General features: G+C 39.6%; 1 protein-coding gene across 1 annotated transcript in view; it reads left to right on the top strand.

Moving 5' to 3' along the window:
• LOC126418881 (cytochrome P450 6j1-like) overlaps positions 1 to 15,909 on the top strand; it is a 141,706-nt gene extending 125,797 nt beyond the window's left edge. The window contains exons 7-8 of the mRNA XM_050085882.1: positions 6,442 to 6,693; positions 14,478 to 15,909. Of these exons, the coding sequence (XP_049941839.1) occupies positions 6,442 to 6,693; positions 14,478 to 14,650 (425 nt within the window). The 3' untranslated portion in view covers positions 14,651 to 15,909. The remainder of the gene's footprint in view (positions 1 to 6,441; positions 6,694 to 14,477) is intronic.
• Positions 15,910 to 16,164: the final 255 nt, after the last annotated feature.

Genomic DNA, 16,164 nt, shown 5'->3' with positions numbered 1-16,164 from the left:
ACATCGTTTAAAACTTTATGCCCAAACGTCAGAGTATATGGGGTTAAAAATTTTCAATAAAATAAAAGGCAGTAATATATTTAAAATGGATATTGGTTCACTGAAAAGATTGCTCTTTACTCTCCTGGTGGAAAAGTGTTATTATTCTGTCGATGAATTCATTGAGGACAGCTTCACAATCTGAACACAGGGATTGTAATACATTTATTATTTTATGTACATGTGTAGCTGTGACTTAGAAATGTAAAATATAATGTAATCTTTTGTATTTCTCTCAAAAAAAGTGAAAAAAGTTTCTTTTGTAAACCTTGACATGTCTCCTGTACATCAAATCAAATGATTTGAAAATTGTATGTAATGAGATGAATAAACCACATAACATAACATAACAGTGCCTCACACATGAGTAACTGAGCTGTACACGAAAGATTACATTTAAAATAATGACTCCAAAAGATTGTTTGGATCTCTGAACATCCCTAAAAGCCCAATCTCAGATGTTTCAAGTTTCTTCATCCAGAATTACTCTTTTGTTTTATGGAAGTTTCTTAGCAAACACCACTAATCCTCCCTGCAGTGAACATACATAAGTTTATTTGTAAACAGGGGCATTCCTTTGTACAGTCTGAGGCAGATCACGAGACATCAAAGTCTTTAGGCTGTCAAGGGAAATCAGCTGCCAATGTTGATGCTGCTATTCCAGATTATAGGGACCGAAGTTCAAACTGTGAACCAACACCTTTGGCAAAGTTGTTCATTTCAAAACTATCAGAGGTGGAGATGCAAGTTCATTGGAGTCTCTGACGTTTCTTAGTAAGAGATGAAGCCAGGGTACATCTTTTATCCTGGAAGTGCTGTTACCCCCATTGGTAGCTTCTTAAACGCACAATCCCTTGAATATACACTGCCGCAAAAAAAATTAATACATTCTTTTAGAGATTTCTGATTCACTGAAGATCTATTGTTGCAATAGTGAATACGGAGTACTTAAAATTACTATGTTAATAGATCAATAACACAAGCAGTTCTGAGGTACCCAGTATTGAACCATGCTGAAACACCCATATTAGAACATTGTGTAGCCTCCGTGGGCTGCAATGCAGGTGCTGCATCTCCAATCGATCATACAGATTGTGAATTCCTGGGATTGTTATACCATGCCTGCTTGACCTGTAAGAGTTGTTAGTTGATGAGTCACCCAAGTCACTTCTCATTCCATCATATCCCACACATGCTTATTTGGAAACAAGTCCAGTGATTGTGCTGGCCACAGACGTTTATGCATGTCTTCCAGAGCACATTGAGTTTCACAGGCAGTGTGTGGGTGAGCATTATCCTGCTGGAACAACATATCACCTTCCTGTTGCAAGAATGGCAAAAGAATTGGTCTAATAACATTCTGCACATACTGAGCTTTGGTTAGCACTCCCTCCAGAAAGACAAAGGTGAAAGAGTGTCATAGCTTATTGCATCCCAGTCCATAAGATGTAGGGTGGAGCCAGTGTGTCTTGGAGGACTGCACTCTGTGAGACAGCTCTCACCAGGTCTACAGCATACATACAAACAACCATCATGTGCATGCAGGCAGAATCTGCTTTCATTGTTGAAGATCACGGTGCACCATTCCATCTTCCAAGTGATCCTTTGACAGCACCAGTCAAGCCATGCACATCAATTTCGTAGCATGAAAAGATGAGCTAGAGATCTGTGTGTCTGTAGACCCACTGCTAATAACTGGTTTGCAACAGTTGGTGCTGAGACATCTGGGCTCACAAACCCATTTATCTATGCTTTGGTAGCTGTACAATTTGCCACTGCTGCCCTTACAACACAACAATTCTTGTTGTCATCTGTGCTGCATGGATGTCCAGAACTTCATCTATGGGTGTGAGAATGTTCATGCATCCACTGATATCAGAATCATTGCACAGGTAATGCAGCACATCAAGCTTGTGAGACAATTCTCCAAAATGACAATCCCACCACCATTTGGAAGGCCACAGTTTAACATCTTTCAGATGTGCTCAGTTTGCTGTAGAAAGCACAAGTGCAACTCTGTGGCATGGATGCCTGCTTGCTTCATACATTTGCATTATACTGAGCCTTCTGGCTATCAGCATTTCCTATTAAAAGGTAGACACAGATGACAGTCAGGTAGCTATGCCACCATATTATCTGTTGGCAGACAAAGTTGAAACCATTATCAATACATCTACTATCCCACAGGTGGCATATGTTGTCATCGGATCAAAATTGATGTCATCTTTCCAGGTGCACTAATTTTTTCTAGCAATGTTCTTATCTTGTGGTTATCATTTCATACAGGGTTTCGGGTCAACAGCTTCATATGTCTGATGTGATCTTAGAGGTTTAATAACAGACAAACTTCATGTAATCAGTATGAATTTTCACTTTGCAGCAGGGTATGCATTGATTTGAAACTTCCTGGGAGATTAAAACTTTATGCCAGAATGAGACTCAAACATGGGTCCTTTGCCTTTCACTGGCAAGTGCTCTACCTGTCCCAGGTTCCGGTCCAATTGCAGCACACAGTTTTAATCTGCCAGGAAGATTCATATGAGCATACATTGCACTGCAAAGTGGATATTAATTCTGGAAACACTTCCCTAGGCTGTGCCTAAGCCAAGTACTCCCAGTATTCTTTCTTCCAGGAGTGCTACTGTCGCAAGGTATAGAGGGAACTTGTGTAAGTTTGGATGGTAGGAGATGAGGTACTGGCAAAAGTGAAGCTGTGAGGGCAGGTCATGAGTCATGCTTGGATAGCTCACTCAGTAGAGCACTTGCCTGCAAAAGGCAAAGGTCTCAGACTCGAGTCCAGGTTCAGCACACAGTTTTAGTCTGCCAGGAATTTTCAAAACTTTCTGCAATTTTTTTATATTATTATTATTATTATTATTATTGGTAGCTTCCATCACAAGTAAAAACATGGCTTTCAATATGACCACCAACACCGTTGCCACCATACCATTGTTTGTTGATAAAGGTATATACATACATTTCACCAATTAAAGCTGTCAGGCCAACACCTGCCACTCTGACAGTAACTGTTAGAAAAACTGTCCATCCTAAGTGGAGGCAGCTGATTTTGTAATTGTAGCATCTGTCAGCATTGTCTCAGCAACCAAGCCATCCAACGGAATCACACAATAACATTATTATTTATATGGTTTCAAACAACACCAAAGGCCAATTTTAAGCATGTCACAGTGGATAAACATAGAATTCAGGGACCTTCACAGACTGTGGGTCTGTGTTTTATGCTAAATGTGTTGACAGTATACTGGCTGAGCTGGATTGATGGTCTAAAACCAGACAAAAGAAAATTACTGAAAACAGCTCAAATAAGAATTTAACAGAACAGGGGTTTACATATAAAGAAAATGATTGCATTTGTTTAATAGATTACAAATCTGGAATTAGATTTTGCCAAGGAAAGATATTTCAAAAGTTGTAATGGAATTTATTGGTGTAAGAATGCAGAGTGATGGTGGTAACATTGAATAAAATGATCTCAAGATTCCTGCTGCGTCAAATGGTTAAAATGCCACTGAGCTTTCAGGCAAGCTGTCCTTGGCCATTGCCATTGACTGCTGATGGGCTACTGTTGCGCCCTTATTTTATGCTCTTATGTGAGTACGGTGAACTTCAAACTATAGAACATATTTTAAATTGTGTAATTTATGGCTTCAAAGTGGGAGGAATTAGACGTCCACAATATTGCTGGAGAAATCCTCCAGTGGCTGAGTAATCTTCAGTGTGCTATTTGACTGTAGTGTGTATAGTGTATATGTTACCTCATTAATAGACTTCTGTAATTTTTAAATGGGGTTTGTGGTCTTTTTTTTTTTTACTAATTATCAAATTTTTGTTGGAGACATGACTATCGATTTGATTTTGTGACTTCTCAGCAGGTGGCGTATCTGCATATCTTGCCTGACAATGAGCCACAAAATGGCAAAAAAGCAAGTTTCTTTCCCAGTACCTCGTCAGTGATCTCATAGTGATTCTTGCTTGAGGTCATTTCATTTATTTGATAAATGTTGCAACTGTTGTCCCTGTAGACTTTGTGTAGTTAGCTCAGCACATGGGGCAAGTTATCAGCATCTGACAGCATTCTTGCCTGATGCGCCAATGTTTGTAACACAGCGTGCTTCCGTGTTGGGTGATGATGCCCGATAGCATAAAAGTATGGATTGGTATGCATAAGTTTTCTGTAGATGCTGTGGCCAAGACAACCATTTCATTTGCAGTGGATGAGGGTGTTGAAGAAGCTTTTTCTACTTCCACAGAAAACTGGACATCAATGCTGTTGATATGTTTCAAGAACATGTCAAGTTTTTCATGTTCATGGGGCCATATGATACATGTGTCATCAGTGTTTTGGAAGAAACAACTAGGCCTCAGATGGACATTGTCTAAGGCAATATCCTTAAAATTTTCCATAAAGAGGGTTCCAATCACAATGCTGACCATCTGATCATAATACGGCCTCTGTACAGAAAATAAGAGAATGTAATGTAAGAGTGTGAAAAAAAGCTGGACCATGTCACTTACAAATAACTGGATTTCTAGGTGGTATTTTAAACACTTGATGTGGCTGGAAGCCCAAAACATTTAAAATACTGTCTTTAGAAGACACAAATTACTTGCATCATTGTGTTTTGACCTTGTACTTTGACTGAGCTACCTCAGTTGCTCCAGAATGCTTTACGAGGTGCATTCAAGTTCTAAGGCCTCCAATTTTTTTTCTAATTAACTACTCACCCGAAATCGATGAAACTGGCGTTACTTCTCGACGTAATCATCCTGCAGATGTACACATTTTTCACAACACTGACGCCATGATTCCATGGCAGCAGCGAAGGCTTCTTTAGGAGTCTGTTTTGACCACTGGAAAATCGCTGAGGCAATAGCAGCAAAGCCACCCTAAGTGGAGGCAGCTGATTTTGTAATTGTAGCATGTGTCAGCATTGTCTCAGCAACCAAGCCATCCAACGGAATCACACAATAACATTATTATTTATACAGTTTCAAACAACACCAAAGCCCAATTTTAAGCATGTCACAGTGGATAAACATAGAATTCAGGGACCTTCACAGACTGTGGGTCTGTGTTTTATGCTAAATGTGTTTACAGTATACTGGCTGAACTGGATTGATGGTCTAAAACCAGACAAAAGAAAATTACTGAAAACAGCTAAAATAAGAATTTAACACAACAGGGGTTTACATAGAAAGAAAATGATTGCATTTGTTTAATAGATGCTTGATAAATATTTGGTGATTACTATGCCTTGCTTAGGACACTGAGTGTTAGTGCCACAAGCTGGAATTATTGAAATTAATCCAAAACTGGACAATTCACATTCGTCACCTTTTTTTGGTGAACTGGTACTGTCTCTGGCAGTTTCAGGAATTGTGGGAAGACACCAGATGATAAATATTTGTTGATTACTATGTCTACTTTGCCATGAGATGTTTTGCTTCTTTATAATAAGTCACACATGTGACTTTTCGTTATAAGTTGTGACCCATCCTGCACATATAATAACAAAATCTTTATTATAATAAATCTCTTGTGCCTCAGATCTAGGTGCAAATATTTACAGTCACTACCATTTGAGTGAAAAGCATGTCACTTTAAATTGGTGCTGTCATCAGTAGTCAAATCCAGGTCCTCCCATTGATTTTGGTTTCATACCACACACACAAATTTGTGTTATCTTTTCTGGTTGCATATGTAATAATTTTTGCCATGTTTGTCAATTTTCTACTATTTGTGTGAAAAATTCCCTAACACTTAACTGCTTACTGGTAAGTTTTCCCCAGTTAAATAGTGTCTTATGTTTAACATCTCAGTATAAGTACATGTTCTGACTGAAAGTGAAATAATGTGCAAGTTAGAGAATTGCAAACCTCAGTTATCGAACTAAAAATGATAACAAATTTTATGTTTCATTTCTTTCTAGCCATACTGGTAGCACATTAATACTGAAGCTAGAACAGTACTGTAGGTCTAATTTTTTTGCTTTCACTAAAAGCTTTTAAAACTCTCAAGATTTACGTTAAATAAATATGAATTGTTTTTTTCTCGTAACATTTAGCACTGGAATAAAATGTAGAAATTTATTCCCATTGCAGAGGAATGTATCTGTAGTACTCGTTTTAAGAGAAAATAACCAATTTCTACTAAGTCTAGCTTTATATTTATTTTTAAAGTTCTTACCAGGAGTCCAAGGGAATACAGCCATGTAATGTCTGAGGGAGCAGGAGAGGGAGGGAGGGGTGGTTGGGGAGCAAATGATATGTCACTTATGTCAAAAAATGTTCTCGAACCCAGATCTTAACTGACATAAAAAGTGGAGGATTAAACAGAATTATGTCACAGCCCTACCGATCCTTAACTTTACCTGCTCACAGAGGCCCTTCGCATGTATCCCGTGGTCAACTTCCTGGACAGGCGCTCAACACGGGACTACCAGATCCCCGGCACATCTGTAGTGCTGCCCAAAGACACAGGGGTGGTGATCTCGGTGCTGGGTCTGCACTATGACCCGAGGTACTGGCAGCGGCCGCATCACTTCATACCCGACAGGTTCAGTGAGGAGAACTCAAAGGGGCGGCCTAACTACACCTACTTGCCCTTTGGTGATGGGCCCAGACAGTGCATTGGTAAGTACTGTACTTCAGTCACCTGCACAAAAAATTGCATGCATTATATGAACTGTTCCCAGAAACTTTGAGTCATTACATAAAATCATTGCAAAAAGGTATTTGCAGCTAACTAAGTTACCAAAGTGCAAGGTATTTAATTAAGAACCTTTCAAAAAAATAGTTTGAAATATCATTTTAAAGCAAATTAGAGCAATTAGAATTCACACTGTGCATAAATTGATGAATCTGTCAAGAGTCGTTTTAAATAACCTCTTTCCCTGATGCACAATATTTTTCCTGCAAAGACTGTAATTACTGTTGAACAAAATTTTAGCATCAAGTGAGTTATAGCCCCCTCAGTAGAAGCTACAAAATATCTTGTTAATGAAGTTTAGTAACTAGTGGATGTTGAATGGTGTAAAAAGTGTGATGTGCAGATTTATTATGCAGAAGAAGGTTAAATCAGTTTTACGATGCAGCGCTCAATTAGCAGAAATTCTGTATATGTTCAACAGCCTTGGGAACCACTACAGCTGATCATCACCATCATCATCATCTTGAACAGTTTCCAGCCTCTGGCCGGGCCTGTATGGAACACAGGCCTCTCCATCGTCTTCTGTCTTGCCACCATCTCTCCATCTTCACCTTGGTCCAGTCTTCTCCTTTCTTCTGGACACATTCCTCTACTCCTTTAGCCATCTGTCTCTCGGTCTTCCTCTTGGTATTTTTCCTTCCAGTTTCATCTTGTGTATCCTCCTGGGTATCCTCTTCTCCATTCTCTTAACCTGTCCATACCATCTCAGCCTTGATTTCTCTATCTCATCCTGTAATGGTTCCACCTTCATTAACTAGCTGATCCTCTTATTTCATAATCTGTCTATCTTTGTCACTCCAATACTGTTTCTCAAGAATTTCATCTCACTAGCTTCTACTTTGCTTTTCTCTCTTCCTTTCATAACCCAGGTTTCTGATGCCTACGTCAGGATCGGGACATAGTATGACCGGTATATAACCTTTTTACTGATTTAGGGTACATACTTGGTCCATATCAGGCTTCTGACACTTACAAAATGCTTCTGCTGTTCTCCCCCACTCATTTATTTCTCTGTTGTTTTTTCCATCTTCCTGCATAAGGCTTCCTAGGTACTTGAAACTCTCCACTCTCCTCAATCGTTCCCCACCAATTCTTATTCCAGTTGTTCCTCTCTCCTTCTTTCTTGTTGTGATAAACATCTGAATCTTACTTATACTAAATTTCATCCCATATTCTTGTACTGTTCATTCTCACACGTCCAACTGCTCTTTTACTTCCTCCTCCTTATTTCCCCAAATCATCAGATCATCTGCAAACACCATAGCTTTCATCTCCCTTTTACCAATTACTTGTGCTACTGTACTCATTATATCATTCGTTACTACAATGAAGAGTAATGGTGAAAGTGCACTTCCCTGCCTGAAGCCATTCTTTCATTAAATCCATGCTGATCTCTCTCCTCCCACTTTCACACAGCTCACACTACCATGGTACATTTCCCTTATCCTCCAAATAATCTGTTTTGCTACTCCTCTGTTCTCTGGGGTTTTCCACACTTTGCTTCTACGTACACTACCATATGCTTTTTCAATGTCCAGGAAGGTCATTAGTAGATCTATTCCATATTCATAGTGCTGTTCCTGCAGTTGTCTTACAGCAAAAATTAGATCCACTGTGGACCTTCCTGTCCTGAAGCCATGCTGCTTTTCTCTCATTCTTCCTTCTAATTATGCCCAAATTTGTGCTTCCAAAATTTTCTCAAAAATCTTTCCACAATGACTCACAATGTTATCCCACCATAGTTCTTGCACTCGTTTCTATTTGCCTTCTTAAAGATTGGGACAGTTATTCCCTTCTTCCAGTTTTCTGTGATCATCTTCTGACTCCACACAATTTTCATTACTTGATGTAGCCATTGCATCCCCACCTCTCCTGCTGCTCTCACTATCTCTACACTTAGCTCGTCCAGACCTGGTGACTTCCCTCCCTTCACCTTGTCTAATGCCTCTTCCAGTTCTCCTCATGTAAGGTCTTTTTCTATTTGCTGTTCCTCCTCTTTTTTCTCCTTAGCGTATCCCCCCTCATCCAGGTCCTCATTCAGGTTCAGGAGTTCTTCAAAATACTCCTTCCACATATTCTTGAGTTCCTTCTCATTCTTTACATCTTGTCCACTTTATACTCCTCCATCATTCTGATCCATTGTTTCCTCCACTTTCTTCTTTCCTCCACCACCACTCTTGTTGCTTCTTTCTTTCTTGCCTGATACTCTTGTCTCTACTGTTCTCTTCTGGAATCATACTCTAAAGGCTCTATTCTTCTTCTGTACTATATCCTTTGTTTTATCATTCCACCAGGGTGTTTCTTTCCATCTCTTTTTGTTGCTTGTCCTCCCACATATTGCTTCCGCCGCACTTACTAATGTTTCCTTGAATCTACCCCATCCCTCTTCTACCATTTTTGGTTCATCCTTTGGAATTCTTTCCTTTACTACTTGTAGGTACTGTAGCCTGCTTTCTTCCTCCTTCAACTTCCATATTCTTTTATGTCTTTCCTGGTTTTCTGTCCCTTTATCATCCTTAGTCCCTCTCAGGTTCATTACCAGCAAACGGTGGTCACTATCCAAGGCCTCTGATGGTATTACCTTAATGTCAGTGATGTTCCTATTCATCTCACTATTGTACAGGAAGTAGTCAACTATTGACTTTCTCTTTAAGTCTTGACTGTACCAGGTAATCTTGTGGCTCTCGCTTTTCCTGAACCAAGAGCTCCCAACCAGCAAGCCATTCATTTGACGGAACTCAAATAGTCTTTCAACTTCATTTCGGCAGCCCCAACCCTCTGGTACAAGCACACTTATGCAGCCTTGTCTTTCTCTTCCAATGTGTGCATTTAAATCCCCCGTTACTATCATATTGTTCCTTCCCATCTGCTTCTGCATTTCCTCTTCAAACACTTGCTTCTCCTCAAAAGTGCAACCCACCTGAAGCGCATACACTTGTATTACCTCTATGGTCGCCCCCTTGAGTGATATTTTGGTCATCATCATCCTATCACTTATTCTCTTCACTTCCTCTTTTAATCTGTCTCTTACTACTATTCCAACTCCATTTCTCCTACCCTCCTCATTTCCACTCCAGTACAGTCGGTAGCCTTTCCTCAGTTGTCTCCTTCCTTCTCCTTTCCATCTTGTTTCAGCTAACTCCTTCTGTCCATCATTCTACCATCTCCTCCACCTTTCCAGTCAATGTTTGTATATTTAATGTTCCAAATCTTAGTCCTCGTTTATAGCCAGTTTCTCATTGGTTATATCCGTCCTTTCCAATGCCCATTCTATTTTTGAAAGCAGAAATCATAATCCACTACTGGCTTGCTGGGTAGGTACAAAACAAATCTCCCATGCCTTATCTTCCCAGTTTCCCACAGTCCGGCCACAGAGGAGCATTCCCCTTGTAACTCAGTACCATCCGGGACTGGAACAACTGAATTACATACTCCGGCAGAGTTTCGATTACCTCTCATCATGCCCTGATATGAGAAATGTCCTGCCCACTATCCATTCCACCCCTCCCTGCCATCCACCGAACCTATACAATATATTCGTCCATCCTTACATAACCCCTGCTCCCCATGCCTTACCTCATGTCTCATACCCCTGTATAGACCTAAATGCAAGACCTGTCCCATACATCCTCCTACCACCACCTACTCCAGTCCAGTCACTAACATCACCAGTCCCATCAAAGGCAGGGGTACCTGTGAAACCAGTCATGTGACTTACAAGCTAAGCTGCAACCACCGTGCTGCATTCTATGTAGGCAAGACAACCAACAAGCTGTCTGTCCACATGAATGGCCACCGACAAACTGTGCCCAAAAAACAAGTGGACCACCCTGTTGCTGAACATGCTGCCAAACATGATAACCCTCATCTCAATGACTGCTTCACAGCCTGTGCCATATGGATCCTTCCCACCAACACCAGCTTTTCTGAATTGCCAGGTGGGACTTTCCCTGCAATACATCGTATGTTCCCATAACCCTCCTGGCCTCAAACTTCATCCAGCCCCTCCCTGTTCCCATTCCAGCACTACACAGCCATCATTTTACCACTACACCCAGTCTTTTAATTTCTTTTTTTTCTCTCCTTTCTACTACTTACCCGTCCGCACCTTCTCTCCTGCCCTCCGTCTAAACTGCAGCACTTCACTGTCCACCACCCCCACCATACTATCCCTCCCCCTCCCCACCCCAGCCTCCTCCTTACCCCCCCCCCCCCCCCCCCAATCCAGTCGCCACTACCATCATGCTGCTGCTCGCAGTGTGCTTTCAGTTGTCTGAGACTGCAGACGTGTGTGCAAGTTGCATTTGTGTGAGTGTATGTGTGTGTATTGCTGACAAAGGCTTTAATGGCCGAAAGCTATATTGTGTGAATCTTTTTGCTGTGCCTATCTTGACTCAGGATCTCCGCTATATGTTGAATAGCAACTTTCCTTCTCTAATATTGTTACATTCCATCCTGGATTTTCCATTGTTTGAATTTACTATTTATTATTTTAAAAATACTATATTAGTGTATGAAAAGGACAAGCTAAAATTCAATTCAAATATTGGTAACAACTTTTTTTTTGCTCTGTCCATTTGTATCTGAGAAATTATGCTTTAGAACTTTAAGAAGTGGAGTTGCTTATGTATGGTTTCTGGAACCACAAACTTACACTCTGGCTATGAACAGTAGGTCCATAACAAGAACTGTCTATGTCATCTCATAAACTGCAAAAGTGGGCACAATTGGTGAGGCAGCTAAGACAGACCAACTCAAATGCAATCATAACAAGTAAACGTGTTGAGTTGCAGATTTTGCTAAGTTATAGGTGACAGTGTGGTAAATTCTCTGATGTAGGCAAGAGATTTTTCAACTTTTATAGCTTCCAAAATATGACACAAATCTTTCATGTTTGAAAATGGTAATATATACCTTTTGTGTCATTGAGGAGACCCTTTAAAGAGGATTTTAAAGGCTTAATGTGTGTGGATATTGGTGAAACAGTAACAGCACTGCAAAACTAACCCTTCTGCCTTCAAGAGAAGAGGTCCTACAAATATCTCTTCTACTGTACCAAATGCAAACAAGCATGTAACTTGGGAACAGTTCATGTGCTTGACTGTGCTAAAAATGTTGAGTCTTTGCAATTTTTTCATCTGACCAGGATCAGGTGTCATCATACATATAAGGTTCAACACATCAAACATTGGATTTAATACATTATGCATCACTATAAACTTAAAATACAGTAGAATCATCTTAGAAGTTGACCTGCTCCTCCAATGAAAAGGCATGAAGAGTGACACATTGTCAAGTCTTTCAATCAACCAGACAATGTAGGAGGTAACTTGTAGACAGTATCTGTTTGCATAGCCAAAAATGATGTGAATGCACAATAGGAATGTCACCAGACCAGTATGGTGTAGATGCTTCCTGTAATAGCTGTGGTTCAATGTGAGGTGTCTTGTAGTGTTCATCAGTCTTTGGAAGCACTGATTTTTCTTGTGCCAGAAACTTGGAATCAGCAGTGGGTTCACTTTGGCAAGATTTCTGTGCCTTTGTATTTAACGGTTTGTTGCCATTCAGAATTACATTTCTCCCAGATTGCTGATTTAATTATGTTTAAAAGATCTGTGGCTGATTATTCCATGTATCCTTTTACTCAATCATAGACAGCTGCTTTGGCTAGCTTATCTACTCTTTCATTGCCAGGTATGCCACAGTGGACTTTTACCCAGCACATTTTAACTTCCTGATTCCTGCTTATCATCTGTAACCTCAGATTCATGATATCTATGCTATTGGCTGGTGGGACTGTCCACAGTGCAGATGCCTTGGAATAGTTCGAATGCTGATCTGGAATCAGAAAGAGTAAAGAACTCAGAGCCCACATGCTTCTCGGCATATTGAAGAGCACTTAGCTGTCATAATTATGAGTTGCTTAGGTAACATGAATTTCATTCCAGTATGACAGCTGGTCTCACAGTATACATAACTACATCCATCTTCGTGCTTAATTTAAACTGGACTTATCATAGCACAGGCTCTTGTTGCATCACATCTCAATGATTCTTCAGTATTTGCTTGTAGAACTCTTGTTTTAATTTAATGCACAGATGAAAATTCCAAGCTGTAAAGTCTGAAGAGAATACGAATCATTTTGTGTTTCCAGAACAGTCAGTGCAACCAATATCCAAATCTTCTGTTAAGAAGCTCTGTTGCAACTATCTATGTGAGTAAGTGTGACGCACATCACGTTAAAACCACAGTGGGGTGTCCTCTAATATTTGTGGCAGCGTATCTGTTAACTGTGGATACTTGTGGCTATTTTAAGTTGCACCAATAATACAGGGACCAATTATGTGATTCCTGAAAAGCCTGCCCCTGAACCATAACAGGTTTTCGAAGTTATTGACGTGGAGCTGTTGATGAAGCAGAATGTGGAAAGGATGAACTGCATTGGAATATAGTATCCATGGAACACTCCTCTGGCTGATTGCACTTGCACATTCAAGCTGCCTCTTAGTGATGTGTATACTGCATATTACCACTGTCAAATTTTAGTGGCTTTTTTCTCATCAGTTACTGTTCTTTACTGTTGGTGTATTTTATTATTCAGTTCCAGTTTCTTAATTTTTTTAAATTATATTTGAAAGGATTGGATGCAAAGGTTTTATGATTTCATCAAAAACAAAAACCATATCCACTTTTCAACAAAATAATGTAATAATGTAACTCTTTGTCTTTAAATATGTCTGCTTGTGTCTGTATATGTGTGGATGGATATGTGTGTGTGTGTGTGTGCGCGAGTGTATACCCGTCCTTTTTTCCTCCTTTTTTCCCCCTAAGGTAAGTCTTTCCGCTCCCGGTATTGGAATGACTCCTTTCCCTCTCCCTTAAAACCCACATCCTTTCATCTTTCCCTCTCCTTCCCTCTTTCCTGATGAGGCAACAGTTTGTTGCAAAAGCTTGAATTTTGTGTGTATGTTTGTGTTTGTTTGTGTGTCTATCGACCTGCCAGCGCTTTCGTTTGATAAGTCACATCATCTTTGTTTTTAGATATATTTTTCCCACGTGGAATGTTTCCCTCTATTATATTAAAATAATGTAACTGGATAGATAAAAAAATCTGCTCACCAAGTGGTGCCAGAACACACACACTTTTTTGGATGTCTTATAATTGTTAAAGTCTATACAGTTTCAAGGGCAAGTTGTCTGATTGCTACAACAGATGAGCACAGACTGTTGGGCTTCTAGGATGAATGTAAACACATAAACTGTACCTCCATTAGGTATTTGTTTGCATTTGATACACTAGAGCAGGTACTGGTGGCACTGCTTCTCGTGGCTGTGGGACAGTGGTTTGCAGTGCTATTAATTTGTTTCTATTTGATTGTCTTCCACACATTATGTCATTGAATTCCTCTTTGAAGTCATTTTCCAATGAAAAAAGTATTTTTTAAAAAGTTGGAGTCATTAATTGCGTACATTACAAAATTGTCCACTGTAGTTTACAAAATGTGCACCTTGATACATTTATTCATTCTGAATGTATTTGGGGTGGTCTCCCTTATCTACCATACCACACTTTGCCTTTTGGCGACATTCCACTCTTAAGTTCCACATATCCACATAGGACCAAACATATATGCTATTACACGGTTTACACAAGAGATTCTGTAATGTCTGTGTGCTATGCTGTTACAAACATATGCTTTTGTTACAGGAATGAGGATGGGTCTGATGCAGGTGCGTCTTGGTCTTGTGCACATCCTCAGCAACTTCGTCGTTGGTCCCACAGTGCATACGCCAGTTCCTCTGCTTCTGGACCCCAAAACCTTCCTCCGGAAGCCACAAGGGCCACTGCTGCTCAGCTTCCAGAAGCTGGCAACACAGTGATGAGTCCTGGGTAGTCAACAGTCCAGGCACAACACTCACAGAAGTGGACTGCCATAGTGTGTCAGTGAATGCATCACAGCATAATTGCATTCTTTTAGTTCTATTGACAGTTGTCGTAGAACAGTGCAGTGAAAGTACTGCTAACAAAGTGGAAACAAAATCCAAAAATCCAGCACACTGAAGCCAGGAAGTAAGTTACATACTGTTACTGAAGTCTCGGATACTGCTTCATCAGTAACTATTTAAATTATTGTCATGGTAATGTTCCCGAACTCAAGATATTAACCATGCATGAGTGTTATATTATATCTTCTGAAAGAGGTAGGCTACGTGTGTCTTGGAACTATGCCAGAGTAGCATAATTTCAGTAGATCTACACTGTCTTTAAATGGGCTTGAAGGTCTTGTGTGTTTGCATCTGTAAGAAGTTTACTCAAGTTACTAGACTTGCTTGTTTCTTTATTAAACAAGATGTCTTAGTTCATAATTAGTTCTGGTTTCCAGTGCAGCATAGTCACACTGTCATTGCTAAGTTAAAAATCACTTCATAGGGTGGAAAAGACTCTAGACTGGGAGTCTAGATTTTAAGTTAAACATGGTTCTGACCTTGTGCTGCAAACAGTTTCACTGGTAAAATCTACCATGCACTGTATCACTCTTCAGGAGCTACCACATGCTCTCAAGAGTACAGCTTTCTGTTTATACAACAGACTGTAAGAGTATTAATGACATAGAGATAAGCATCTCTTTATGTATATCACTTGCCAAAAACTTTGTGTTGTTTAATGTGATCTGTTCATGAAGATTTACAGGGCTCATATTGACTGAGCATTCTTTATATGAGAGACCATTTAAAATTAAATTCCTGCCTATGTTTATTTCTCTGCAGAGTTCATGTAAACTTGTAGATTGTACATTGCAAAATATATTTGTTGAGTCAACTACCATAAATAATTTGTGGAGAAATGCTTTCCTGTGAGACTATTTTTCAGTGTGTTTATCACAGTAAATAATACTGGAGACATTCTTCTAATATTTTTTGTAGGAGACTCCTCTTAGAAAATAGAACATTTTTATCTGCTGTACATGCAACATTCAGTTGCAGCACATTGAGTAAAACTACCTGTTTCAGTATGAGAGGATTAAAAATAACAAAAAAAGCAATGTTAACAAATAAATGTTACACTTTTTTGTAAACAAACTATGTTAAGAGTAATGGAAAAAACTTAAAAATGGAAATAAAATTGTTTTTCCTAAGAATTATATGCACTTATTTAACATGTAGGTCTAATTTTTGCTGCTCACAAGTTTTGAAAATTCATGTAGTGTAAAGTTTAAGTGATTTAATTCTATTTTTAAGCATGTAATCTGTGTTACAATGTGTGAGAAGAGTGACTGTCACCGTAGGAGAGTCGCAGGGAGAGTGGTATGTGTAGAAAGTGGGTTGGAATTTCACTAGGGTGACTGTAGTGGGAACTGAATGAGAAACTCAATGAGGCTCTCACAGGTAACTGT

Source organism: Schistocerca serialis, chromosome 9 (assembly GCF_023864345.2).
Source record: "Schistocerca serialis cubense isolate TAMUIC-IGC-003099 chromosome 9, iqSchSeri2.2, whole genome shotgun sequence".
In the NCBI taxonomy this organism is placed as follows: Eukaryota; Metazoa; Arthropoda; class Insecta; order Orthoptera; family Acrididae; genus Schistocerca; species Schistocerca serialis.
The sequence above is the reverse complement of the archived record's forward strand: the minus strand, read 5'-3'. Positions and strand labels throughout refer to the sequence as shown.